Genomic DNA, 27,098 nt, shown 5'->3' on the forward strand with positions numbered 1-27,098 from the left:
TCAATTAAAATATGAAGTTATTTTACGATTTTATAATAATGAACCACATGTTTGTTTTTTTCCAAATGAATTTAGTAAAGCAAAATAGAAAGCCCACTGTAAAATTGTGAGGCACATGTATACGCAGCATTACGGTAAATCCGGATATCATACTACCATACGCCACCATAAATTAAAATGAAAATAATGTTAACGTTAATGTTTTTTTAATTCAACCAAAAAATAACAAATAACATTTTATATATAATTAAAATTAACATAATGTTAACGTAATGTTTTTTTAATTTAACCATAAAATAACAAATAACATTATATATATATATATATATATATATATATATATATATATATATATATATATATATATATATATATATATATATATATATATATATATATATATATATATATATATATATATATATTTATGTATATATATACATATATATTTATGTATATGTGTAGATATACATGTATATATGTATACATATATATATATATATATATATATATATATATATATATATATGTATACATATATATATATATATATATATATATATATATATATATATATGTATACATATATATATATATATATATATATATATATATATATATACACACCCCCATTCCATCCATCCATTTCCTACCGCTTATTCCCTTTGGGGTCACGGGGGCGCTGATGCTTGTCTCACCTACAATCGGGCGGAAGGCGGAGTACACCCTGGACAAGTCGCCACCTCATCGCAGATATATATATGTATGTATATATATAATATATATATATATCCACACACACATATATACATATATATGTATACATACATATATATCCATAAAAATAAAAAAAAATATATATATCCATCCGTCCATTTTCTACTGCTTGGGGTCGTGAATTTTTATACATCAAAAAAAATAGTGTGATGGCAAAAATTATACATTATTCAGTAACATAAGTAGGCTACCCATTTTCAATATTTTTTTGTTGTAACTTACACAAGAAAAACTTAAATACATGTCTCAAGTCTAAATGTACAAGTCGCAAGACAATTGCATCACTGTGAATAATAATAAAAAAAAACATAATTTACTCATCTTGTATTAAATATTGTAATCATCATTAAATACTAATTTCCTAATAATTACTGTAACATATATTGAGTCACTTTTCATTGCAGTGGTGGTGTGCATTTGGAGGTGCTACTAATATTTTGATGACCTATAAGGGGATGGTAGTACGTGTATAAATACTAGTAGATACTTTACACAGGTCTAATTATAGGACACAGTTGTCAAATGACAATTAAAATAGTAGACATACTGTGTAAACGACAAACCTCTTTGAATAACTAATATTATGAATATATGACATTATAGGTTGCTGTAAAACAGGGGTCACCAACCTTTTTGAAACCAAGAGCAACTTCTTGGGTAGTGATTAATGCGAAGGGCTACCAGTTTGATACACACTTAAATAAATTGCCAGAAATAGCCAATTTGCTCAATTTACCCTTATAAATAAATCTATATATAAAAAAAATAGGTATTTCTGTCTGTCATTCCGTCGTAATTTTTTTTTTCCTTTTACGGAAGGTTTTTTGTAGCGAATAAATGATGAAAAAAAACACTTAATTGAACGGTTTAAAAGAGGAGAAAACACGAAAAAAATGAAAATTAAAATTTGAAACATAGTTTATCTTTAATTTCGACTCTTTAAAATTCAAAATTCAACCGAAAAATATGAAGCGAAAAACTAGCTAATTTGAATCTTTTTGAAAAAATTTAAAAAAGAATTAATGGAACATCATTAGTAATTTTTCCTGATTAAGATTAATTTTAGAATTTTATTGACATGTTTTAAATAGGTTAAAATCCAATCTGCACTTTGTTAGAATATATAACAAATTGGACCAAGATATATTTCTAACAAAGACAAATCATTATTTATTCTAGATTTTCCAGAATAAAATTTTTAAAATAAATTCAAAAGACTTTGAAATTAGATTTAAATTTGATTCTACAGATTTTCTAAATCTGCAAGAATATTTTTTATTTTATTTTAATCATTAGTTTGAAGAAATATTTCACAATATTCTTCGTCAAACAAACAGAAGCTAAAATGAAGAATCAAATTAAAATGTGTTTATTATCCTTTATAATAGGAAAAGTACATTTACTTGAACATTGATTTAAATTGTCAGGAAAGAAGAGAAAGGCATTTAAAAGGTAAATATGTATATGTGTTTAAAAATCCTAAAATCTTTTTTAAGGTTGTATTTTTTCTCTAAAATGCTGATCCGCCTCCGCTTGGGATGGTTTCCTGCTGGCTCCGCTGTGAACGGGACTCTCGCTGCTGTGTTGGATCCGCTTTGGACTGGACTCTCGCGACTGTGTTGGATCCATTATGGATTGAACTTTCGCAGTATCATGTTAGACCCGCTCGACATCCATTGCTTTCCTCCTCTCTAAGGTTCTCATAGTCATCATTGTCACCGACGTCCCACTGGGTGTGAGTTTTCCTTGCCCTTATGTGGGCCTACCGAGGATGTCGTGGTGGTTTGTGCAGCCCTTTGAGACACTAGTGATTTAGGGCTATATAAGTAAACATTGATTGATTGATTGATTGATTGAAAATTGTCTTTCTGAAAGTTATAAGAAGCAAAGTAAAAAACATAAATGAATTTATTTAAACAAGTGAAGACCAAGTCTTTAAATTATTTTCTTGGATTTTCAAATTCTATTTGAGTTTTGTCTCTCTTAGAATTAAAAATGTCGAGCAAAGCGAGACCAGCTTGCTAGTAAAAAAATAACATTTAAAAAATAGAGGCAGCTCACTGGTAAGTGCTGCTATTTGAGCTATATTTAGAACAGGCCAGCGGGCGACTCATCTGGTCCTTACGGGCGACCCGGTGCCCGCGGGCACCGCGTTGGTGACCCCTGCTGTAAAACATTACTGACATGCATGAATAATGGAATGTTGTCAATGTTGCATTTTATTATGACCCAATATGTAAATCATTCCATTCCTGTTGTGTTTATTAGAAGTCCCAGGATGCATTGCAACACATCAAACCGGCAAAAGAGCGAAGTTGGCGTCTGACGGGGGCGCATGGTGACCTTTGACCCCCGGCGAGGCTCTCCTGCCCATGGTCAGGATGCCGGCGGCACGGTCCCTGGACTCGTGGAGAAGCTGTTGCAGGCGACTGTGGAAGTTGGGCTCGTCCAGTGTGCGCTTGCCCAGGGTGAGGATGCCGGCGGAGACGTCGGCCAAGACCTTGGTGGCCCCTCCTGAGCGACACAGCAGCAGGTGCAGGCGACACGGGCGAGACGGCTGCTTGCAGCACTCACTGGACACGCTGTGGACATCGCACAGCACCGCCTCCGACAGCAGCAACAGCAGAAGAAGACCCAGGACCTTCTGCTGCGGGAACAAAAGGTACAAAATTAACTACGTACATATGCATCCATTTTTTACCGCTTGTCCCTCTCTGGGTCGCGGGTGGTGCTGGAGCCTATTCCAGCTCTGTTCATTCGGGAGGCGGGGTACACCCTGGACAAGTCGCCATCTCATCACAGGGCCAACACAAATAGACAACATTCACACTCACATCCACACACTCGGGACCATTTAGTGTTGCCAATCAACCTATCCCCAGGTGCATGTCTTTGGAGGTGGGAGGAAGCCGGAGAACCCGGAGAGAACCCACTCAGTCACGGGGAGAACATGCAAACTCCACACAGAAAGACCCCGATCCCAGGGATTGAACCCATACTTAGGTATATGTACACAAATGCATGCATGCACATTAGAGATGTCCGATAATGGCTTTTTTTGCCGACATTCCGATATTGTCCAACTCTTAATTACCGATTCCGATATCGACCGATATATACAGTCGTGGAATGAACACATTATTATGCCTAATTTTGTTGTGATGCCCCGCTGGATGCATTAAACAATGTAACAAGGTTTTCCAAAATAAATAAACTCAAATTATGGGGGAAAAAAATGCCAACATGGCACTGCCATATTTATTATTGAAGTCACAAAGTGCATTATTTTTTTTAACATGCCTCAAAACAGTAGCTTGGAATTTGGGACATGCTCTCCCTGAGAGAGCATGAGGAGGCTGAGGTGGGCGGGGTTGGAGGTAGCTGGGGGTGTATATTGTAGCGTCCCAGAAGAGTTAGTGCTGCAAGGGGGTCTGGGTTTTGTTGTTTTACGGTGCGGATGTTCTCCCGAAATGTGTTTGTCGTTCTTGTTTGGTGTGGGTTCACGGTGTGGCGCATATTTTTAAAAGTGTTAAAGTTGTTTATACGGCCACCCTTAGTGTGACCTGTATGGCTGTTGACCAAGTATGCTTTGCATCCACTTGTGTGTGTGTGTGTGTGTGTGTGTGCGTGTGTGTGTGTGTGTGTGTGTGTGTGTGTGTGTGTGTGTGTGTGTGTGTGTGTGTGTGTGTGAAAAGCCGTAGATATTACGGGATTGGGCCGGCACGCAGAGGCATTGCCTTTAAGGTTTATTGGCGCTCTGTACTCCTCCCTACGTCAGTGTACACCGTGCCGTTTTAAAAAGTCATAAATTTTACTTTTTGAAACCTATACCGATAATTTCCGATATTACACGATAATACCAGGAGTCCGATATTATCGGACATCTCTAATGCACACACAGCATTCTACATAAAAATGTGTACAAAGTACAAATATCTATACATATATATATATATATATATATATATATGTATACCGTATTTTCCGGACCATTGGGCGCACCGGATTATAAGGCGCACTGCCGATGAATGGTCTATTTTCGATCTTTTTCATACAAAAGGTGCACCGGATTATAGGGCGCATTACAGGGGTCAGATTATTATTTTTTTCTAAATGTAAAAGACTTCCTTTTGGTCTACATAACATGTAATGGTGGTTCTTTGGTCAAAATGTTGCATGGATTATGTTTTTCAGATCATCTTCATGTCGCTTTCTGACAGTCGCTTCCGGACATGTCGTTTTGTGGGCGGTCTTGTTTACGTGGCTCAACTTCGGCAGCGTCTTCTCCCCGTCATCTTTGTTGTAGCCGTGTAGCGTGGAAGGACGGGAGTGGAAAAAGCGTTAAAAGACGGCGCTAACTGTTTTAGTGACATTCAGACTTTACTTCAATCAATAACGGAGCAACATCGCCTCATCCGTAAACAACAACAAGGCCGGAAATGTGTCCCGTGAAAAACTGTCCGACCAGAATAAGTAAAGTTCGTTGGGTGAATAATGTCAACTCACTACACCGGTATGTTTTAGCGCTTTCATGGCGAGTTTACTGACAGATATAAAAGTAAGAACTTTACACTACTTTATATTAGAAATGGCAACAGCTGAGGATGAATGCAACATAACGGGACGGCGTGGCGCAGTGGAAGAGTGGCCGTGCGCAACCCGAGGGTCCCTGGTTCAATCCCCACTTAGTACCAACCTCGTCACGTCCGTTGTGTCCTGAGCAAGACACTTCACCCTTGCTCCTGATGGGTGCTGGTTAGCGCCTTGCATGGCAGCTCCCTCCATCAGTGTGTGAATGTGTGTGTGAATGGGTAAATGTGGAAGTAGTGTCAAAGCGCCTTGAGTACCTTGAAGGTAGAAAAGCGCTATACAAGTACAACCCTTTTATCATTTAACAAGAAAATAGAGAAAGAGAAGAAGAAGCTTATTGACTACGGGGTCCTCACGGACTACAAAGGCGGACGCACGCAAATTTTCAGGACTTATGCAGATCCCAAATACAGATCAGCAGGTGCCAGAAGGTAAGAAAAGTATCCTTAGCATAATACTGCTAACGAAAACGCCAGATAATATATCTTACCTTATACACACACCATAATAATACTCGTATCTTTAATATGCCGACAATCCATCAAGTGGTGCGGCTTCATAGCTTACCAAACCCGTACTAAAACATTTCGATAAGATTTTTGAGTGCCGTGTGTAATGTTCTATATTTTCAATGGAACATATAAAATGTGGGTGTTGTTTACTTGAGTCATATTGCCATCATAGTGCAGTCTACACAAATCTCTTGTGTGGCGGTATGGCTCGGTTGGTAGAGCCGCCGTGCCAGCAACTTGTGGGTTGCAGGTTTGATCCTCGGGCAAGACCGTTGTGTCCTTGGGCAAGACACTTTACCCACCTGCTCCCAGTGCCACCCACACTGGTTTAAAAGTAACTTAGATATTGGGTTTCGCTATGTAAAGCGCTTTGAGTCACTAGAGAAAAAGCGCTATATAAATATAATTCACTTCACTCTTATGTGTGACTGCCATCTACCAGTCACACTTATCGTTACACCATGTACCAAATAGAATAGCTTCGAGGTCGGTAAGCAAAACCAGAATTATTCCGTATATTAGGCGCACCAGGTTATATTCCGCCCTGCGATGAGGTGGCGACTTGTCCAGGGTGTACACCGCCTTCCGCCCGATTGTAGCTGAGATAGGCGCCAGCGCCCCCCGCGACCCCGAAAGGGAATAAGCGGTAGAAAATGGATGGAAGGGGATGGATGGAGGTTATATTCCGGAAAATAAGGTATACATAGGTTTTCAAAGGCAGGAACTGGGATAGAGGGAAAGAAAACCAATGCAAAAAGGAATGGCCAAAACTGCCCAAAGATAGGTGTGCCAGGCTTGTGGTATCGTATTCCCATTGCTGCCAAAGGTGCATCTTCAAATTGTGAATTATATTTTATATAGCGCTTTTCTCTAGTGACTCAAAGCGCTTTATGTAGTGAAACCCAAAATCTAAGTTACATTTAAACCAGTGTGGGTGGCACTGGGAGCAGGTGGGTAAAGTGTCTTGCCCAAGGACACAACGGCAGTGACTAGGATGGAGGACGCGGGAATCGAACCTGCAACCCTCAAGTTGCTGGCACGGCCGCTCTACCAACCGAGCTATACGCCGCCTCAAGTTATTGAGCAAAGGCTGAGAATAATTACGTAGATGTGTTGTTTTTAGTTTTAGTACATTTGCAAGCAAAATTATCCATCCATCCACCCATTTTCTACCGCTTATTCCCTTTCGGGGTCGCGGGGGGCGCTGGCACCTATCTCAGCTACAATTGGGCGGAAGGCGGGGTACACCCTGGACAAGTCGCCACCTCATCGCAGGGCCCAAGCAGAATTATACACAAAAACATTTAACATAATGGGGTATTGTCTGTGGCAGAGGGGTTAGTGCGTCTGCCTCACAATACGAAGGTCCTGCAGTCCTGGGTTCAAATCCAGGCTCGGGATCTTTCTGTGTGGAGTTTGCATGTTCTCCCCGTGAATGCGTGGGTTCCCTCCGGGTACTCCGGCTTCCTCCCACTTCCAAAGACATGCACCTGGGGATAGGTTGATTGGCAACACTAAATTGGCCCTAGTGTGTGAATGTGAGTGTGAATGTTGTCTGTCTATCTGTGTTGGCCCTGTGATGAGGTGGCGACTTGTCCAGGGTGTACCCCGCCTTCCGCCCGATTGTAGCTGAGATAGGCGCCAGCGCCCCCCGCGACCCCGAAAGGGAATAAGCGGTAGAAAATGGATGGATGGATGGGGTATTGTCTGTAGAATTTTGAGGTAAAAAAAAAAAAATGCTGTATTTCCTTTTGAAATATGGCGGTAACAATACAAAATATGGGGAAAGCGAAGCACTGAGAGTACACACATAAAAATATTTTTAAAAATCCGTCTTACCTTGCCGGACGAGTGCGACTCGGCCAGGTGTTGCAACTCGGGGGCGCACCACCTCATCTTCTGTCGGCTGTGAGAAGAAGGCATCTGATCTTCCGTCCTCCACGGGGGGGAAGAACTGGGCTCTTTTATATCCTCTTGTCTTTTCACGACGGGATGTCATTTGGACCCCGCTTCCCGAGGAGACGCGAGAGTTGTTTCTTTGCTCACCTGCGGGCCCATTCATTAGCGCGGTAGGTCATCTCCACGACTCTCGCTGATACGTCTTTGTGTGGCGTAACGGCGTCTAATTAAGACATGCCGTTGTGACGGAGACACCGCAATTAGGAATTCACAGAATAGTAAAAAGAAGCGGTGCCCTTTATCCACTTTCATAAAGAAGCATGTTGACCAGCAAAGCTAATTAGGGCTTTCTGGGAATTATTTAGCATTGTGAGTAATCAAAAAGAGCGGCTTCTTTATTTTGGGCCCCAGACTCATCCTTCATTTTGCTGCCATCTGATGCCCGACCAAAGTGTTGCATCTTTTAACTGGGTTTCCAATAATAAAGATAGCTCATATTACAATGTGAGTTGGGAAATTGTGTTTATGTCTGCCTTAAGAGGGCTGCTTGTAAACGTATATAATTTTTGAGTATAAATGTATAAGAATTCACCTCATGATATTATAAAACTAATTGCAGTGCAATTGATTATTATATTTGCATTACATACACTGTAAAAAAATTGCTTCCATTAATAAAGGTATACAATTAAAATCATTTTTGCATATGTTTTCAAAAATGACATTCTAAAATTGTTTATGATAAATATGTCATAATATCGGTTTGTATTATATTTTAATTAGCTTGAAAAATACTACTATAGATAGATAGATCGATAGTACTTTATTGATTCCTACCGGAAAATGAATATATGTTTGTCTACTAATAAGGTTATTTATTAAAAAAAATATTTCCAATATTTTAGGTATAATAAATATATAAAAATATTATGATGCATATTTGTATTGTGGTTTTATTTGTTAAAAAATAATAATACAAATATGTTATCTAATTGAAATAATATACCATAATATGTATAAATCCAAAATATACACAATGGTAAAAACAATTGTCACACTTGCGTTTTAATAATAACATATATTCTTTTGTAATTTTTCCACAAACAAAGTTCTTAATTCAAAATAACTTTTTTACATTATTTATGGCCGCTTGTAACCGTATATAATTTACGAGTATAAATGTATAAGAATTCACCTCATGACATTATAAAACTAATTGCAGTGCATTTGATTATTATATTTGCACTGTAAAAAATGTGTTTCCATTAATAAAGTTATCTAATTAAAATAATATTTGCATTTGTTTTAAAAAAAATGACTTTCTAAAATTGTTTATGATAAATATGTCATAATATTGGTTTGTATTCAATTTTAATTAGCTTAAAAAAATACTAATATATACGTATGTGTACTGATAAGGTTCTTTATTAAAAAAATGATTTCCAATATTTTAAGTATAATACATATCTAAAAATATTATGATACATACATAATGTAGTCATATCTGTATTGTGGTTTTATTTGTTTAAAAAAATAGTAATACTGTATGAACGCAAATAATGTTATCTAATAATATAACATACATAACAAATACAAACAATGGTAAAAACAATTGTCACACTTTAAAAAAAATCATTACTAATAATTGAATTATCAGTAACTGTTTTTACGATTAAATAATTCGATTATTTTGAAATAATTAGTTTGCTGTTAAAGCCACGGTCAAATCGGATGTTGCAATTAAGGCTTCTACTAATTGATTTAAATGTACGAGATCTCTCGGAGGTCGCTTTTTAAAGACGGTTCTTCCTCTTAACAAAATAACAATAATAAATAACAATTACGGTAAAAAAAAAAATGCATCAATCACTAGAATAAACAGCAAAAACAATGAAGCCACTTTTAATGGGTCGACTTGACAGTGATACACACAGCTGACCTTTGTAAAATCATTACTCATTTTTTTAGACCCTGGCGTTGTAAAACGTAAAGTGCGCCAGGTGTCGGAACAAACGATCACATACATGGAATGAATAGTTAAAAAATAGTTAGAATATCCATCGAACCAACAACAATTAGAATCATTCATGTCTACATGAGTCCTTATGGCAATTTCTATTTATATTTACAGTGGGGCAAAAAAGTATTTAGTCAGCCACCGATTGTGCAAGTTCTCCCACTTCAAATGAAGACAGAGGTCTGTAATTTTCATCATAGGTACACTTCAACTGTGAGAGACAGAATGTGAAAAAAAAATCCAGGAATTCACATTGTAGGAATTTTAAAGAATTTATTTGTAAATTATGGTGGAAAATAAGTATTTGGTCACTTCAAACAAGGAAGATCTCTGGCTCTCACAGACCAGTAACTTCTTCTTTAAGAAGCTCTCCTGTCCTCCACTCGTTACTTGTATTAATGGCACTTGTTTGAACTCGTTATCTGTATAAAAGACACCTGTCCACAGCCTCAAACAGTCAGACTCCAAACTCCACTATGGCCAAGACCAAAGAGCTGTCGAAGGACACCAGGAAAAGAATTGTAGACCTGCACCAGACTGGGAGGAGTGAATCTACAATAGGCAAGCAGCTTGATGTGAAAAAATCAACTGTGGGAGCAATTATCAGAAAATGGAAGACGTATAAGACCACTGATAATCTCCCTCGATCTAGGCTCCACGCAAGATCTCATCCCGTGGGGTCAAAATGATCATGAGAACAGTGAGCAAAAATCCCAAATCCACACAGGGGGACCTGGTGAATGACCTGCATAGAGCTGGGACCAAAGTAAGAAAGGTTACCATCAGTAACACACTACGCCGACAGGGAAGCAAATCCTGCAATGCCAGACGTGTCCCCCTGCTTAAGCCAGTGCATGTCCAGGCCCGTCTGAAGTTTGCCAGAGAGCGGATGGGAGACTGTCATGTGGTCAGATGAAACCAAAATATAACTTTTTGGTATAAACTCAACTCGTCGTGTTTGGAGGAAGAAAAATACTGAGTTGCATCCCAAGAACACCATACCTACTGTGAATCATGGGGGTGGAAACATCATGTTTTGGGGCTGTTTTTCTGCTAAGGGGACAGGACGATTGATCCGTGTTAAGGAAAGAATGAATGGGGCCATGTATCGTGAGATTTTGAGCCAAAACCTCCTTCCATCAGTGAGAGCTTTGAATGGTTGACCAAATACTTATTTTCCACCATAATTTACAAATAAATTATTTAAAATTCCTACAATTTGAATTCCTAGATTTTTTTTTTCACATTTTGTCTCTCACAGTTGAAGTGTACCTATGATGAAAATTACAGACCTCCGTCATCATTTGAAGTGGGAGAACTTGCACAATCGGTGGCTGACTTTTTTGCCCCACTGTATATATATCATCCCTTCTTACATTTCAATACGTTTACACCTAGATTCACATACGTTGTGGTGATCTTTGACCTTTAAAGGGCAGTTTTTCCAGTTGAAAAAAAAAAAAAAGAGAACAATAAAATATTCAGATTGTTTCCATGATGCCTTGTCAAGTAAGTGGAAGAACAAAATAGGGATATTTGGAGTGGTTCCTGGAGAGTTTGCTTCCAAAGAGCACAGCCAGGGGTGCGTTCTAGCAAGGCATCAAAACCTCTTTCTCCCGGATAGTTTCCAGAAAAAAAGAAGAAAAAAATGCCGTAGGGCAAAAAAGAGAAAAAAAGTGCAGCAAAAAAAACAAAAAAACATTTGGAGGTGTGTCCAAAGGCAAAGTGTGAGTCATGAGGTGCCACCTGTACCCACAGAGAATAAAAAGAGGAGGTGCTTGTGTAAAAAAAAAAATGTCCAAGAGAGAGAGAGAGAGAAGTTTGGAGAGAGCTGAAAAGAAGACATCGACGTCCACACAGCATGTGAAATGACAAATAAGCTAAAGGCCTACTGAGACCCACTACTACCCACCACGCAGTCTGATAGTTTATATATCAATGATGAAATATTAACATTGCAACACATGCCAATACAGCCTTTTTAGTTTACTAAATTGCAATTTTAAATTTCCCGCTGAGTTTCTTGTTGAAAACGTCGCGTAATTGTGCGCGTGACGTCTCGAGTTGGAGAGGACATATTAGCGCAGCACCACGAGCGGCTAAAAAAATGTCTCCTTTCATCGCACAATTACACAGTATTCTGGACATCTGTGTTGCTGATATTTTACAATTTCTTCAATTAATATTGGAGAAGTCAAAGTAGAAAGATGGAGGTGGGAAGCTTTAGCCTTTAGCCACACAAACACACGGTGATTCCTTGTTTAAAATTTCCCGGAGGTGAAGCTTTACTATGGATCAGAGCCGTCAAGTGAACATGGATCCCGACCACGTGTCATGCGGCAGGTTTCGGTGAGAAAATTGCGGTAAAAAGTCGCCTCTTACCGGAGACATCAGCGGAACTTCTGTCGTGCTGCTGACTTCCCTCAGACACTGGCGTCAAGACACCCGTGGCCACAAACCTCCGACTATCAGGTACTATATAATCTCACCAAAACACTAGCAACACAATAGAAAGATAAGGGATTTTTCAGAATTATCCTAGTAAATGTGTCTAAAAACATCTGAATCGCCTTTTTTTTTTTTCTATTCCTTTGCTATCAATATCCTCAGCCACGAATCTTTCATCCTCACTCAAATTAATAGGGAAATTGTCGTTTTCTCGGTCCGAATAGCACTTTTTGTTGGAGGCTCCCATTCTAAACAATGTGAGGAGCCCTCACACGGGTGACGTCATCGTCTGCTACTTCCGGTACAGGCAAGGCTTTTCTATTAGCGACCAAAAGTTGCGAACTTTATCGTCGATGTTCTCTACTAAATCCTTTCAGCAAAAATATGGCAATATCGCGAAATGATCAAGTATGACACATAGAATGGACCTGCTATCCCCGTTTAAATAAGAAAATCTCATTTCAGTAGGCCTTTAATTAGTGGAAAACGCATAAAACAATGAATCGGGCCAAAGGGGGGGCAGACTCATTCTCCATAATCATGCACAAAAGTGCACTTTATTTGTTTTAAACTATTGTAGTGGCGTTCTGTAATTAAAAAGTGCACTTTAATTTAGTGTTGTTTTGATATGTCATCTTAGTGACATCATGCACAAAAGTGCACTCGTAGCTTGTTTTAAAATGTCTCTGACAATCTTGCACGACATGAATGTTTATGCCACTGCTTAATAACTGTTCAATAAATACAGTTTTGGTAAATTGACTTAGTTGTGATTTACCTCTCTGCATATATTAATGCAGTATGAAGAAGAATGTTTTAAAGTAGACACCTAGAATCATCATACTGCTGTGATTATATGTTTATATGTAGTGTTCATTCAAGGCTAAGGCAAACTATGGAGAGATATATCGTGTATTCGCGATATGGCCTAAAAATATCGAGATATTAAAAAAAGGCCATATCGCCCAGCCCTAGTTAGGGTTATTGTAGTTTTGTGTTTTGCTATGTAAGAACAGACCATATTAATTAAGTTGTATTATAGGGAGAATCATATAAAAATCCTTACTGAATACTAATACGCAATCATTCTGAGGTTATTGAGGGAAGACTCTTAGTTAATGGCTAACTGGTAGTATAATAAGGCCATGCAGAATAATGGCGTTAATAAGTACTCAATAATTACTAATTAAGAGCCAATATGTTAATAATTTGCGTGTTAATAAGCAACTGATTAATGGTGAATATGTTCCCATACTAAAGTGTTACTAGGGGTGTAACTGTACGGGTATTTTATCGAACCGTTTCGGTACGGGGGTGTACCCAACGAGTTCCCATCCATCCATCCATTTTCTACCGCTTATTCCCTTTTGGGGTCGCGGGGGGCGCTGGCGCCTATCTCAGCTACAATCGGGCGGAAGGCGGGGTACACCCTGGACAAGTCGCCACCTCATCGCAGGGCCAACACAGATAGACAGACAACATTCACACTCACATTCAAACACTAGGGCTAATTTAGTGTTACCAATCAACCTATCCCCAGGTGCATGTCTTTGGAGGTGGGAGGAAGCCGGAGTACCTGGAGGGAACCCACGCATTCACGGGGAGAACATGCAAACTCCACACAGAAAGATCCCGAGCCTGGATTTGAACCACGGACATATTAAGTAGCGTACTGCACGTTGTGTAAACAATACTCAAAATGCCGGACATTTGAGGCATTTAAGAAACTCTGCCCTGACAGCTCCGCAAAAGAGGACATGTCCGGTGAAAAGAGGACGTCTGGTCAGTCTATGACCCGGTCTATGGGTCCGGTCGCTGCTATGAAATATAAATATTAAAAAAAAAGTATGCAGTGGACCATTAATGTCTCTGGTAGTAACAGCAAATTACGCCTCTTTGTCCATTGTTATTAGAAACATAACCAAAAGAACTGCAAGGCATACTGGGTGATACAGAGTACACTGATGGTTGTGATATAAACAACTTTAACAATCGTACTAATATGCGCCACGCTGTGAAGCCACACCAATTAAGAACGACAAACACATTTCGGGAGAACATCCTCCCAGTAACACAACATAAACGCAACACAACAAATACCCAGAATCCTTTGCATCCATTACTCTTCCTGTTTATATTATACATCCCGCTAGCACCAAAACCCCCGCGTCGATGAGGGGGGCAGGGTTGGGGACGCGGGGTTGTAAAATATAGTCAGGAATAGTCATGGATGCAAAGGGTTCTGGGTATTTGTTGTGTTGCGTTTATGTTGTGTTACTGGGAGGATGTTCTCCCGAAATGTGTTTGTCATTTTTGTTTGGTGTGGCTTCACAGTGTGGCGCATATTAGTAAGAGTGTTATAAATTGTTTATATCACAACCATGAGTGTACTGTATCACCCAGTATGCTTTGCAGTCGTGTGCGTGTATCTGCGGAAGCCGCATACTACAATGTTGCCGGACTGGCAAACAGCTTGTACATGTTGTAGAAGGCGTCAAAGGCAATGGCTTCATAGCATGGCCTTATTCTCGTTATCTGGGTGAGTACCAGCAAATATTCGCGAGAATGGTTGCGGCTCCCATTGTTTTCTTTACTCTGTGAAACGGGCCGATATATAAAAACGGGCGGGTGGCGGGCAGGCGGTTGCGGTTATGACAAAATGTTGGTTCAGGTGGATGACGACTTTAGTGATGCGGTTGCGGATGATATAATCGCCTATCCGCGCATCTCTAATATGTACTATATGTAGAATTTATTTATATTATTTATATATTATATATTGGGACGGCGTGGCGCAGTGGGAGAGTGGCCGTGCGCAACCCGAGGGTCCCTGGTTCAATTCCCACCTAGTACCAACCTCGTCACGTCCGTTGTGTCCTGAGCAAGACACTTCACCCTTGCTCCTGATGGGTGCTAGTTAGCGCCTTGCATGGCAGCTCCCTCCATCAGTGTGTGAATGTGTGTGTGAATGGGTAAATGTGGAAGTAGTGTCAAAGCGCTTTGAGTACCTTGAAGGTAGAAAAGCGCTATACAAGTACAACCCATTTATTTATTATTATATATTATATATATATATATATAATATATTATATACATTATATTATTTATTATTATTCTTGTTTATTGTGAGCGAACTGTAGTGCTGAATTTCCCCCAGGGATCAATAAAGTACTTTCTATTCTATTCTATTCTATTCTATAATATTGAACCAAAATCAATGTTATTATGAATCAGTGACTTTTTTTTTTGTATTTTTGGTCCAATATGGCTCTTTCAACATTTTGGGTTGCCGACCCCTGTACTAGAGTCTCTCATTAGAAACGGGTCGACCCCAAAAATTTGCATAACAGCTATCGCCGACCATCTCATGTATGTTTTATATTAGCTCCAAAGGATGGCAGTGTTTTATTTTTGAAGCATTTCGAGTGGTCAGCATCCAGCGGGCAAAAACAACTCATTACTGGCTCCTCCTCCCGAAGAACGAGACAGTCTTTAGTAGCCAGGACATTCTTGTAGGCGGACGACAGGTTTAACATCGATGGCTGCATTCTCACCTCTATTAAAAACAGCGATAGTCCCTATGCGGAATTAGGACACCATTGTCCTCAAAGTATCAATGCTTCTGTTTGAGATGCAAATCGACAGCTGGCTCTTGGCTCGAAGAAACCCTCTAATGTTGTGCCATGCAATTTTGCTGATTTTCGATGACCTGCAGTGTCAGAGGCCACACCGTATTTTCTAGGACTGGAACTACAGTTAGGGCTGGGTGATGTATCGATATACTCGACAGATCGCGGGTTTGTCTCTGTGCGATATAGAAAATGACTATATCGTGATATTCCAGTATACGTTCTCACGCAGTTGCTTTTAGCTATGGGCATTACACTACAGCAGGGGTAGGGAACCTATGGCTCTGGAGCCAGATGTGGCTCTTTTGATGACTGCATCCGGCTCTCAGGTAAACCTGAGCTGACATTGCATGACGCGATAAGTAATGAATAATTCCACTTGTAATCACAGTGTTAAAAATAATGTTCAAAATATAAAACATTCTCGTGCTTTTTTTTAATCCATCCATCCGTTTTCTACCACACCTGTTCAAGAAGTTGCGTTAATAGTAAGAAGTTATTTATTCATTATTTGTTAGTGTGGGGCTTGCCCTCCTGGGGGTTCTTCAGACCACCAAGCACTGACTTGAGAGTCTGTTTCAGGGTTACAATATAGTTTTATTTTTCAATACGTCTCTCAGTTGCTTTCTAGCAATTGTCTTTTTCTCTTTTGTTCTCGCTCGCACTCTGGCTCCAGCCCCAAACCCGTCTCTCCTCCTGGCTGCTGCTTATAACAGAGCGACAGGTGATTAAATAACAAGGCCCAGGTGGTCCATCTGCGCACCTGTCCCTGATTTCGAGGCCAATCCTGGCAACACCCCGCTTCGCTGCAGTCCCGCAGGCCACGCCCCCTCCACAGTTAGCTTCAGAACAACAATTTTATTTATTTATATTTACTTATTATACCCTAGAAATGTTGGTCTTACTTAAAAATGCAAGCGTTTAATTGTGTTCAGTGTTAAAAAAAATATATTACATGCTCTAACAGAAATACATTTTCAAATATGTGGCTTCTTGGCTCTCTCAGCCAAAAAGGTTCCCGACCCCTGAACTACAGCATGGGTGGCCAAACTTTGTCTGCAGGCGAGCTACTTTTCAATTGACCAAGTCGAGGGGATCTAACTCATTCGTATATAGACGTTTTTATTAACAAGTTAAAGGTGTTTAATAATAATACAAGAATGTTTAACACGTATAGATTAATGTTATTATGAATTATTGACTTCTCCAAGGTTCCCATTACTTCACATCAAATATTCCACTGAGAAAAATATTTTTGGTGGAAGATTTAGCAAATTTGGTCAATAAATAACCCCAAAAAATGGATATTTTGTTGTTTTCTTACTGTACCGAAAACTAACCGAACCGTGACCTCTGAACCGAGGTATGTGAAGTGAATTATATTTATATAGCGCTTTTCTCTAGTGACTCAAAGCGCTTTACATAGCGAAACCCAATATCCAAGTTACATTTAAACCAGTGTGGGTGGCACTGGGGGTACGTGGGTAAAGTGTCTTGCCCAAGGACACAACGGCAGTGACTAGGATGGCGGAAGCGGGAATCGAACCTGCAACACTCAAGTTGCTACCAACCGAGCTATACCGCCCCAATGTACCGAACCAAAATTTGTGTGTACCGTTACACCCCTAGGTGTTACCCAAATTTGTTTTTACTCTGCACATATTTTACCTTTTACAACATGGGTGTCAAACTCTGGCCCGCGGGGCAAACTTGGCCCGCCGTGTAATTTAATTTGGCCCTTGAGGCAATATCAAATTAACATTATTACACAGCAGCGGTGCTGCTGTAACCAGGGGCGCCGCTAGGGATTTTGGTACCCATGAAAATAATCTTTACAGGGCCCCCAACACATCATTTCATCATCATTAGGGGCCTCTCTGGGCCCCCCTCCATCATGGGCCCCTAGAATCAGTCTCCTTTACCCTCACTTTTCGGCGCCCCTGGCTGTAACACCGCAATTTTTCACATTTGCCAATCCTCTCGAAGTTCAGTGCCGCTCCCGAGGCAAGCAAGCATTCTCACGATTTTCACCCGGACAACAATATTGAGGGCGTGCCTTAAAGGCACTGCCTTTAGTATTCTCTAAAACCTGTCGTCACGTCCGCATTTCCTCCATACAAACAGCGTGTGGCATAATTATTACACACACGTAAGTAAATGCCATACATGTCACACTGAGGGTGGCCGTATAAACAACTTTAACACTGTTACAAATATGCGCCACACTGAACTCACACCAAACAAGAATGACAAACACATTTTGGGAGAACATCTGCACTGTAACACAACATAAACACAACAGAACAAATACCCAGATCCCCTTGCAGCACTAACTCTTTCGGGACGCTACAATATATTTTGATATTTACCTCAGAAGGCTTCAAATAGAAAAGAGGCATTACATTTGTATTTAAATTTGATTTGATATGTCAATGATATTTTTTTAATTATTATTATTTGGAACTGGAAAAAAAGTTATATAAGCCTTGCTTGTTCAATGTTCAATGCAAAACTTGTTTGGGTCCAAATTAAAAGGTTCATTTGTTCAACCTTTGTTAAGTTTTAAATTTTAGCCCACTCTGTATTTGAGTTTGACACCCCTGTTTTAACGTTTTTGGTAAAACTACTGGAGCCAAATGGATTATTTTTTTTCTTCACGATCCGAACTTTTGGATTGGAGTTTTTCGAACACTCACGATGGATTAAAAAGAGTGCAAACCCTTGGTTGATGTACTGTATGTGTATCCGTGTGGACGTGGGCTAAAAGGATGACTTGTACCTGTCAATCACATGCAAATGTGTAACAGCGGACGACCTTGTCTTGTCGTCTTTTTCAGCTCTCTCTGCAACTCTGACCTTTCACACTTGCGTCTCGCTTCTTACGCGCCGACTCTTCCTCGCCATCATCCTCATGATCATCTGGTTGACTCCGTCCTCCGTCATCCTTTCTTCACCGTCCCCACCCGCCGCTCCTTTCCTACTTTCTCCCTCCTTCGTCCCCTTGTCACCTCTGTGGGCACAGGCTAAGGGTCAGCAGGTTCCCGCCGGATCACGGCCGAACGCCTCCTTCTCGAAGATGGAGTCCAGAGGTCCGGCTGCTCTCTGGAACTGGGGCAGGTCCGGGGGAGGGTTGTAAGCTGGTGGTGTCGGGAGACTTTGAAGGAGAGGGAGGGGCGTCAGCGGGGATTGAGGAGGTCCGGTTTGGGTTGGAGTCTGTGACTGGGGCATCATTGGAGGGGTCTTGGTCTGAGGTTGTTGCTGCTGGGTCTGCAGGGGGTGGTGGTGCTGTTGAAGAAGGTGGGGCTGCGGCTGTGGGGAGGAGGCGCCGTTCTTACTGAGGCCACAGGACTGAGCCGCACAGTGGATCTGACGCACGGTGTCCAGGGCCTCGTTCTTGGCGTGCTTCAACAGGTCCGCCTGGCCCTGCATGTCAGACAAAACAAATAGTTGTGATGTCCAAAACCCCGTTTCCATATGAGTTGGGAAATTGTGTTAGATGTAAATATAAACAGAATACAATGATTTGCAAATCATTTTCAACCCATATTTAGTTGCATATGCTACAAAGACAACATATTTGATGTTCAAAATTATAAACATTTTTTTTTTATTTTGCAAATAATAATTAACTTAGAATTTCATGGCTGCATCACGTGCCAAAGTAGTTGGGAAAGGGCATGTTCACCACTGTGTTACATCACCTTTTCTTTTAACAACACTCAATAAACATTTGGGAACCGAGGAAACTAATTGTTGAAACTTTGAAAGTGGAATTCTTTCCCATTCTTGTTTTATGTAGAGCTTCAGTCGTTCAACAGTCCGGGGTCGTACATTTTTTTTCTTTTTACGGAAGGTTTTTTGTCGAGAATAAATGATGAAAAAAACACTTAATTGAAAGGTTTAAAAGAGGAGAAAACACGAAAAAAAATTAAAATAACATTTTGAAACATAGTTTATCTTGAATTTCGACTCTTTAAAATTCAAAATTCAACCGAAAAAAATGAAGACAAAAACTAGCTAATTCGAATCTTTTTGAAAAAATTAAAAACAGAATTTATGCAACATCATTAGTAATTTTTCCTGATTAGGATTAATTTTAGAATTTTGATGACATGTTTTAAATAGGTTAAAATCCAATCTGCACTTTGTTAGAATATATAACAAATTGGACCAAGCTATATTTCTAACAAAGACAAATCATTATTTCTTCTAGATTTTCCAGAATTTTTTTTTTAAAAGAAATTCAAAAGACTTTGAAATAAGATTTAAATTTGTTTCTACATATTTTCTAAATTTGCCAGAATATTTTTTTTCGAATTTTAATCACAATAAGTTTGAAGAAATATTTCACAAATATTCTTGGTCGAAAAAAAAGAAGGTGAAATGAAGAATACAAATAAAATGTATTTATTATTGTTTACAATAAAAAAAAAAAATACTTGAACATTGATTTCAATTGTCAGGAAAGAAGAAGAAGGACTTTAAAAGGTAAAAAGGTATATGTGTTTAAAAATCCTAAAATCATTTTTAAGGTTGTATTTTTTTCTCAAAAATTGTCTTTCTGAAAGTTATAAGAAGCAAAGTAAAAAAAACAAATGAATTTATTTAAACAAGTGAAGACCAAGTCTTTAAAATATTGTCTTGCATTTTCAAATTCTATTTGAGTTTTGTCTCTTTAAGAATTAAAAATGTCCAGCAAAGCGAGACCAGCTTGCTAGTAAATAAATACAATTTAAAAAATAGAGGCAGCTCACTGGTAAGTGCTGCTATTTGAGCTATTTTTAGAACAGGCCAGCGGGCCACTCATCTGGTCCTTACGGGGTACCTGGTGCCCACGGGCACCGTGTTGGTGACCCCTGCGATACGGTGTATGAATCATTCAATTCTATGGTCGACATTTGTTTTTTTCACACCACAAAAGCCCTTTTTCCCGTGCATACGCTGCTCCTCATATTAGGGGATAAATAGTTAGGACAGCGGTGTCAAACGTACGGGCCGAGGGCCGGATTAGGCCCGCGAACAGGTTTTATCCGGCCCGTGGGTTGAGTTCGCCTAGTAGAAAAATGAACCTTACATTTTTGAATGAAAGAAACAGCTGTTCTAAGTGTCCATTGGATGTCGCAATAGCAATTCTTTGTAGATCAGGGTAGGGAACCTATGGCTCTAGAGCCAGATGTGGCTCTTTTGATGACTGCATCTGGCTCTCAGATAAATCTTAGCTGACATTGCTTAACACAATAATTATGAATAATTCCGCTGGAATTCACTGTGCTAAAAATAATGTTCAAAATATAAAACATTCTCATTTATTTAACTCCATCCATCTGTTTTCTACCGCACCTGTTCAAGAAGTTGCATTAATGGTAAGAATTATTTTATGTCACAATGGGGGGGTCGCAGCTTGCTGCGGGGTCGTTCTCCCAGGAAGGCAGACGGACTACTCGGGACATGGCATTTAGGTAAAAACATGATTTAATTTTAACTAAAAAAATATACAAACAAAAATCGCTCACAGCGGAGGCACAACTTGGGCTAAGGAACAAAGCTAACGCATAAACAGACTAAGAACATAAACAAAACTTACTTGGCATGGCATGAAGCACGAAACTATGGCAAGGCATGAAACAAGTCAGCACAGGGCGACTGACTGGCAAAGACGAGCTTAAATACTGCCTCTGATTAGTGCTCGGGAAGCAGGTGAGCAGGCATTTTGTCCACCAGAGACAGGTGGACAAAATGAGTAACCAAGGAAACCAGACAAGGGAGTGGGAAAAAAACAGGAACTTAAAGAGTCCAAAGGACAAACAGCACATGGCCAAACAAAAACATGATCAACAGACATGACATTTTATTTATTATTGGTTAGCTTCAGAATAACAATGTTATTAAAAACAATAAGAGACTTATTATACTCGAAAAATGTTGGTCTTACTTAAAAATGCACGCATTTAGTTGTATTCAGTGTTAAAAAATATGATATGGCTCTCACGGAAATACATTTTGAAATATTTGGCTTTCATGGCTCTCTCAGCCAAAAAGGTTCCCGACCCCTGATGTAGATGATGCTACATATGTACAAAATAAACCACATGATGATAGTGCATTAGTCGAGGAAAATGATCAAACTACATAAATAATATACAGTAATTAGATTTTGATTTTTTTTTTTTTCGTCTTGATGGATTGAAAACTAACACCAATGAGTTGACTGATGAACTTTATCACATAATTTATTCCGGAAATATAAACAACGACTAATAAACAACATTGTAATTGTACGATTTCAGAATGTGCTTGTTCTATTTTTAAAACAAAGAAAATAATCTGAAGTTGTCTTTCTTTTTAAGTTATCGTGCCGTGATTTTATCAGTCTGCTCCACTTGGGAGTAGATTTTTCTCCATGGGACCCTCGAACTAAAATGAGTTTCACACCCCAGAGTTAGGACCTTGGCACCAAGCGCTCGGACTAGATCCGTCCGAGCTAAGTCGATGAGCATGAACTGATGAAAACTACTCGGAAGAGAGGCCAAACGTCTTCTAAGACAACTGATCAGTTGAATTCCAGGAGAATAACAATAACCTGGTGAATGAGAACAGCCATGCCTGACAACACAAGACCCAGGACACGTTGGGAAGACTATGTCTCCCGGCTGGCCAGGGAAGTCTGGGCTTCCCTGCTTAGGCTGCTGCCCCCGCGACCCGACCCCGGATAAGCGGAAGAAGATGGATGGATGGTTGGGCTGTAACGATAATGTCAATGAGGGATTTCTAATCACTGCTATGTTGGAATTGTCAATAATATTAATACTGTTGTTGATAATATAATTTTTCGTTTGACTGCTTTTGGATTGTTTTGTGTCATGTTTGTGTGTCCTCTCAATTGCTTTGTTTATTGCTATTCTGAATGTTGCTGGGTCGGGTTTCGGTTTTGGAACTTAAATTGCATTATTATAGTATTGTTGTTGGATTGTTTTGTGTCATGTTTGTGTGTCCTCTCAATTGCTTTGTTTATTGCCATTCTGAATGTTGCCGGGTCGGGTTTTGGAACTTAAATTGCAATATTATAGTATTGTTGTTGGATTGTTTTGTGTCATGTTTGTGTGTCCTCTCAATTGCTCTGTTTATTGCTATTCTGAATGTTGCTGGGTCGGGTTTCGGTTTTGGAACTTAAATTGCATTATTATAGTATTGTTATTGGATTGTTTTGTGTCATGTTTGTGTGTCCTCTCGATTGCTCTGTTTATTGCAAATCTGAATGTTGCCGGGTCGGGTTTTGGAAATTAAATTGCATTATTATATTATTGTTGTTGGATTGTTTTGTGTCATGTTTGTGTGTCCTCTCAATTGTTCTGTTTATTGCAAATCTGAATTTTGCCGGGTCGGGTTTTGGAACTTAAACTGCGTTTTTATAGTATTGTTGTTGGATTGTTTTGTGTCATGTTTGTGTGTCCTCTCAATTGCTGTGTTTATTGCAAATCTGAATGTTGTGGGGTCGGGTTTTGGAACTTCAATTGCGTTTTTATAGTATTGTTGTTGGATTGTTTTGTGTCATATTTGCGTGTCCTCTCAATTGCTCTGTTTATTGCAAATCTGAATGTTGCCAGGTCGGGTTTTGGAACTTAAATTGCATTATTATGGTATTGTTGTTGGATTGTTTTGTGTCATGTTTGTGTGTCCTCTCAATTGCTTTGTTTATAGCTAATCTGAATGTTGCCAGGTCGGGTTTCGGTTTTGGAACTTAAATTACATTCTTAGAGTATTGTTGTTGGATTGTTTTGTGTCATGTTTGTGTGTCCTCTCAATTGCTCTGTTTATTGCAAATCTGAATGTTGCCGGGTCGGGTTTTGGAACTTAAATTGCATTATTATAGTATTGTTGTTGGATTGTTTTGTGTCATGTTTGTGTGTCCTCTCAATTGCTTTGTTTATTGCCATTCTGAATGTTGCTGGGTCGGGTTTCGGTTTTGGAACTTAAATTGCATTATTATAGTACTGTTGTTGGATTGTTTTGTGTCATGTTTGTGTGTCCTCTCAATTGCTTTGTTTATTGCCATTCTGAATGTTGCCGGGTCGGGTTTCGGTTTTGGAACTTAAATTGCATTATTATAATACTGTTGTTGAATTGTTTTGTGTCATGTTTGTGTGTCCTCTCAATTGCTCTGTTTATTGCAAATCTGAATGTTGCCGGGTCGGGTTTTGGAACTTAAATTGCAATATTATAGTATTGTTGTTGGATTGTTTTGTGTCATGTTTGTGTGTCCTCTCAATTGCTCTGTTTATTGCAAATCTGAATGTTGCCGGGTCGGGTTTTGGAACTTAAATTGCAATATTATAGTATTGTTGTTGGATTGTTTTGTGTCATGTTTGTGTGTCCTCTCAATTGCTTTGTTTATTGCTATTCGGAATGTTGCTGGGTCGGGTTTCGGTTTTGGAACTTAAATTGCATTATTATAGTACCGTTGTTGGATTTTTTTGTGTCATGTTTGTGTGTCCTCTCAATTGCTTTGTTTATTGCCATTCTGAATGTTGCCGGGTCGGGTTTTGGAACTTAAATTGCAATATTATAGTATTGTTGTTGGATTGTTTTGTGTCATGTTTGTGTGTCCTCTCAATTGCTCTGTTTGTTGCAAAACTGAATGTTGCCGGGTCGGGTTTTGGAACTTAAATTGCATTATTATAGTATTGTTGTTGGATTGTTTTGTGTCATGTTTGTGTGTCCTCTCAATTGCTCTGTTTATTGCAAATCTGAATGTTGCCAGGTCGGGTTTTGGAACTTAAATTGCATTATTATGGTATTGTTGTTGGATTGTTTTGTGTCATGTTTGTGTGTCCTTTCAATTGCTTTGTTTATAGCTAATCTGAATGTTGCCAGGTCGGGTTTCGGTTTTGGAACTTAAATTACATTATTAGAGTATTGTTGTTGGATTGTTTTGTGTCATGTTTGTGTGTCCTCTCAATTGCTCTGTTTATTGCAAATCCGAATGTTGCCGGGTCGGGTTTTGGAACTTAAATTGCATTATTATAGTATTGTTGTTGGATTGTTTTGTGTCATGTTTGTGTGTCCTCTCAATTGCTTTGTTTATTGCAAATCTGAATGTTGCTGGGTCGGGATTTGGAACTTAACATTATTATGGTATTGTTTTTGGATTGTTTTGTGTCATGTTTGTGTGTCCTCTCAATTGCTCTGTTTATTGCAAATCTGAATGTTGCCGGGTCGGGTTTTGGAACTTAAACTGCGTCATTATAGGATTGTTGTTGAATTGTTTTGTGTCATGTTTGTGTGTCCTCTCAATTGCTCTGTTTATTGCAAATCTGAATGTTGCCAGGTCGGGTTTTGGAACTTAAATTGCATTATTATGGTATTGTTGTTGGATTGTTTTGTGTCATGTTTGTGTGTCCTCTCAATTGCTCTCTTTATTGCAAATCTCAACGTTGGGTTTTGGAACTTAAATTGCATTATTATAGTATTGTTGTTGGATTGTTTTGTGTCATGTTTGTGTGTCCTCTCAATTGCTCTCTTTATTGCAAATCTCAATGTCGGGTTTTGGAACTTAAATTGTGTTATTATAGTATTGTTGTTGGATTGTTTTGTGTCATGTTTGTGTGTCCTCTCAATTGCTCTGTTTATTGCAAATCTGAATGTTGCCGGGTCGGGTTTTGGAACTTAAATTGCATTATTATGGTATTGTTGTTGGATTGTTTTGTGTCATGTTTGTGTGTCCTCTCAATTGCTCTCTTTATTGCAAATCTCAACGTTGGGTTTTGGAACTTAAATTGCATTATTATAGTATTGTTGTTGGATTGTTTTGTGTCATGTTTGTGTGTCCTCTCAATTGCTCTCTTTATTGCAAATCTCAATGTCGGGTTTTGGAACTTAAATTGTGTTATTATAGTATTGTTGTTGGATTGTTTTGTGTCATGTTTGTGTGTCCTCTCAATTGCTCTGTTTATTGCAAATCTGAATGTTGCCGGGTCGGGTTTTGGAACTTAAATTGCATTATTATGGTATTGTTGTTGGATTGTTTTGTGTCATGTTTGTGTGTCCTCTCAATTGCTCTCTTTATTGCAAATCTCAATGTCGGGTTTTGGAACTTAAATTGTGTTATTATAGTATTGTTGTTGGATTGTTTTGTGTCATGTTTGTGTGTCCTCTCAATTGCTCTGTTTATTGCAAATCTGAATGTTGCCGGGTCAGGTTTTGGAACTTAAATTGCATTATTATAGTATCGTTGAGGCCCTGCGATGACATGGCGACTTGTCCAGGGTGTGAAACGCCTTCCGCCCGATTGTAGCTGAGATAGGCACCAGGGCCCCCCGCGACTTTATTAATCCCCGAGGGGAAATTAAAATAAGTGGTAGGAAATGGATGGATGGTATTGTTGCGTATTGTTTTGTTGGATTAATTAAAAAAAATACATAAATAAAAAAAAGAATGTCGTTATGAGCAGTAACAGCACCAGGGGGCAGTGTTACCCCAATAAATAAAGTGCTTTGGCCCTGTTCCAATGTTTCCCTCCCAGAGTTGGTGAAGAATGCTGTCATGTGGCCATAATGTCCAACAACATTTCTGCTGACTGTTTACATAAGTTTACCACCAAGAAGTTTACATAAGTTTACCACCATCGCCCCCCAGATGAAAAAGACACGTTCTGTCTTCCCTGTGACTTCTAAAATGCGAGTGTGCATATTTTACTTTACCCGGGACTGAGGCGCCATGTTTAATCATCACAGCGAACCGCCCAGGGCCCGACGTCCCAGGCCCGACGACACGTAGAAGCTCACGCGTCACAAATGTCACGGTCCGACCCCCCGACTCCCCGAAGGACGAGTAGAGAACGCTTGTAGATTGGCCCTGCATGGGGTCTTTCTTTCACATGAGACTCTCCGACACGCGAGCATAAATAAGTCATGTTTTTAAAAAGAAAAAAGACAAGTTATGCAAGTCGTGACTCAGCGAGCGTACAATAAGACGGCGGCAAGAAAATCTGAATGTGATGTCACAGAACCCTCAGAATTGCTTTTTCGTGTCTGTGGTCATTCACGGGGGGTGCGGGATTAGCCAAAGCAAAATCGCACCACTTTATCCTCATTAAAAGCTAACCCCATCACTCTTTGTTTGCACGAATAAGACCCTTTTTTTTTTTTACAAACCCCGTTTCCATATGAGTTGGGAAATTGTGTTAGATGTAAATATAAACGGAATACAATGATTTGCAAATCCTTTTCA

At 39.2% G+C, this 27,098-nt stretch overlaps 2 protein-coding genes across 2 annotated transcripts in view; both read right to left on the reverse strand.

The window, feature by feature from the left end:
• Nucleotides 1-3,011: 3,011 nt before the first annotated feature.
• hcrt (hypocretin (orexin) neuropeptide precursor) lies at nucleotides 3,012-8,226 on the reverse strand. The gene is made up of 2 exons (XM_061905330.1): nucleotides 7,719-8,226; nucleotides 3,012-3,424 (listed from the first exon to the last, which is right to left on the reverse strand). The coding sequence occupies exons 1-2, from the start codon at nucleotides 7,800-7,802 to the stop codon at nucleotides 3,071-3,073; spliced, it is 438 nt and encodes a 145-aa protein (XP_061761314.1). The 5' UTR covers nucleotides 7,803-8,226; the 3' UTR covers nucleotides 3,012-3,070.
• Nucleotides 8,227-15,292: 7,066 nt separating this feature from the next.
• Nucleotides 15,293-27,098, reverse strand: part of LOC133555925 (inactive phospholipase C-like protein 2) — a 415,124-nt gene continuing 403,318 nt past the window's right edge. The window contains exon 26 of the mRNA XM_061905396.1: nucleotides 15,293-19,295. Within this exon, the coding sequence (XP_061761380.1) occupies nucleotides 18,903-19,295 (393 nt within the window). The 3' untranslated portion in view covers nucleotides 15,293-18,902. The remainder of the gene's footprint in view (nucleotides 19,296-27,098) is intronic.

Source organism: Nerophis ophidion, linkage group LG07, assembly GCF_033978795.1.
Source record: "Nerophis ophidion isolate RoL-2023_Sa linkage group LG07, RoL_Noph_v1.0, whole genome shotgun sequence".
Lineage (NCBI taxonomy): Eukaryota > Metazoa > Chordata > Actinopteri > Syngnathiformes > Syngnathidae > Nerophis > Nerophis ophidion.

Coding starts and splice junctions, on each gene's coding strand:
- hcrt (XM_061905330.1), bottom strand. CDS start 7,802: ATGCCTTCTTCTCACAGCCGACAGAAGATGAGGTGGTGCGCCCCCGAG. Junction 3,425..7,718: donor AGTCGCACTCGTCCGGCAAG/GTAAGACGGATT, acceptor TTGTTCCCGCAG/CAGAAGGTCCTGGGTCTTCT.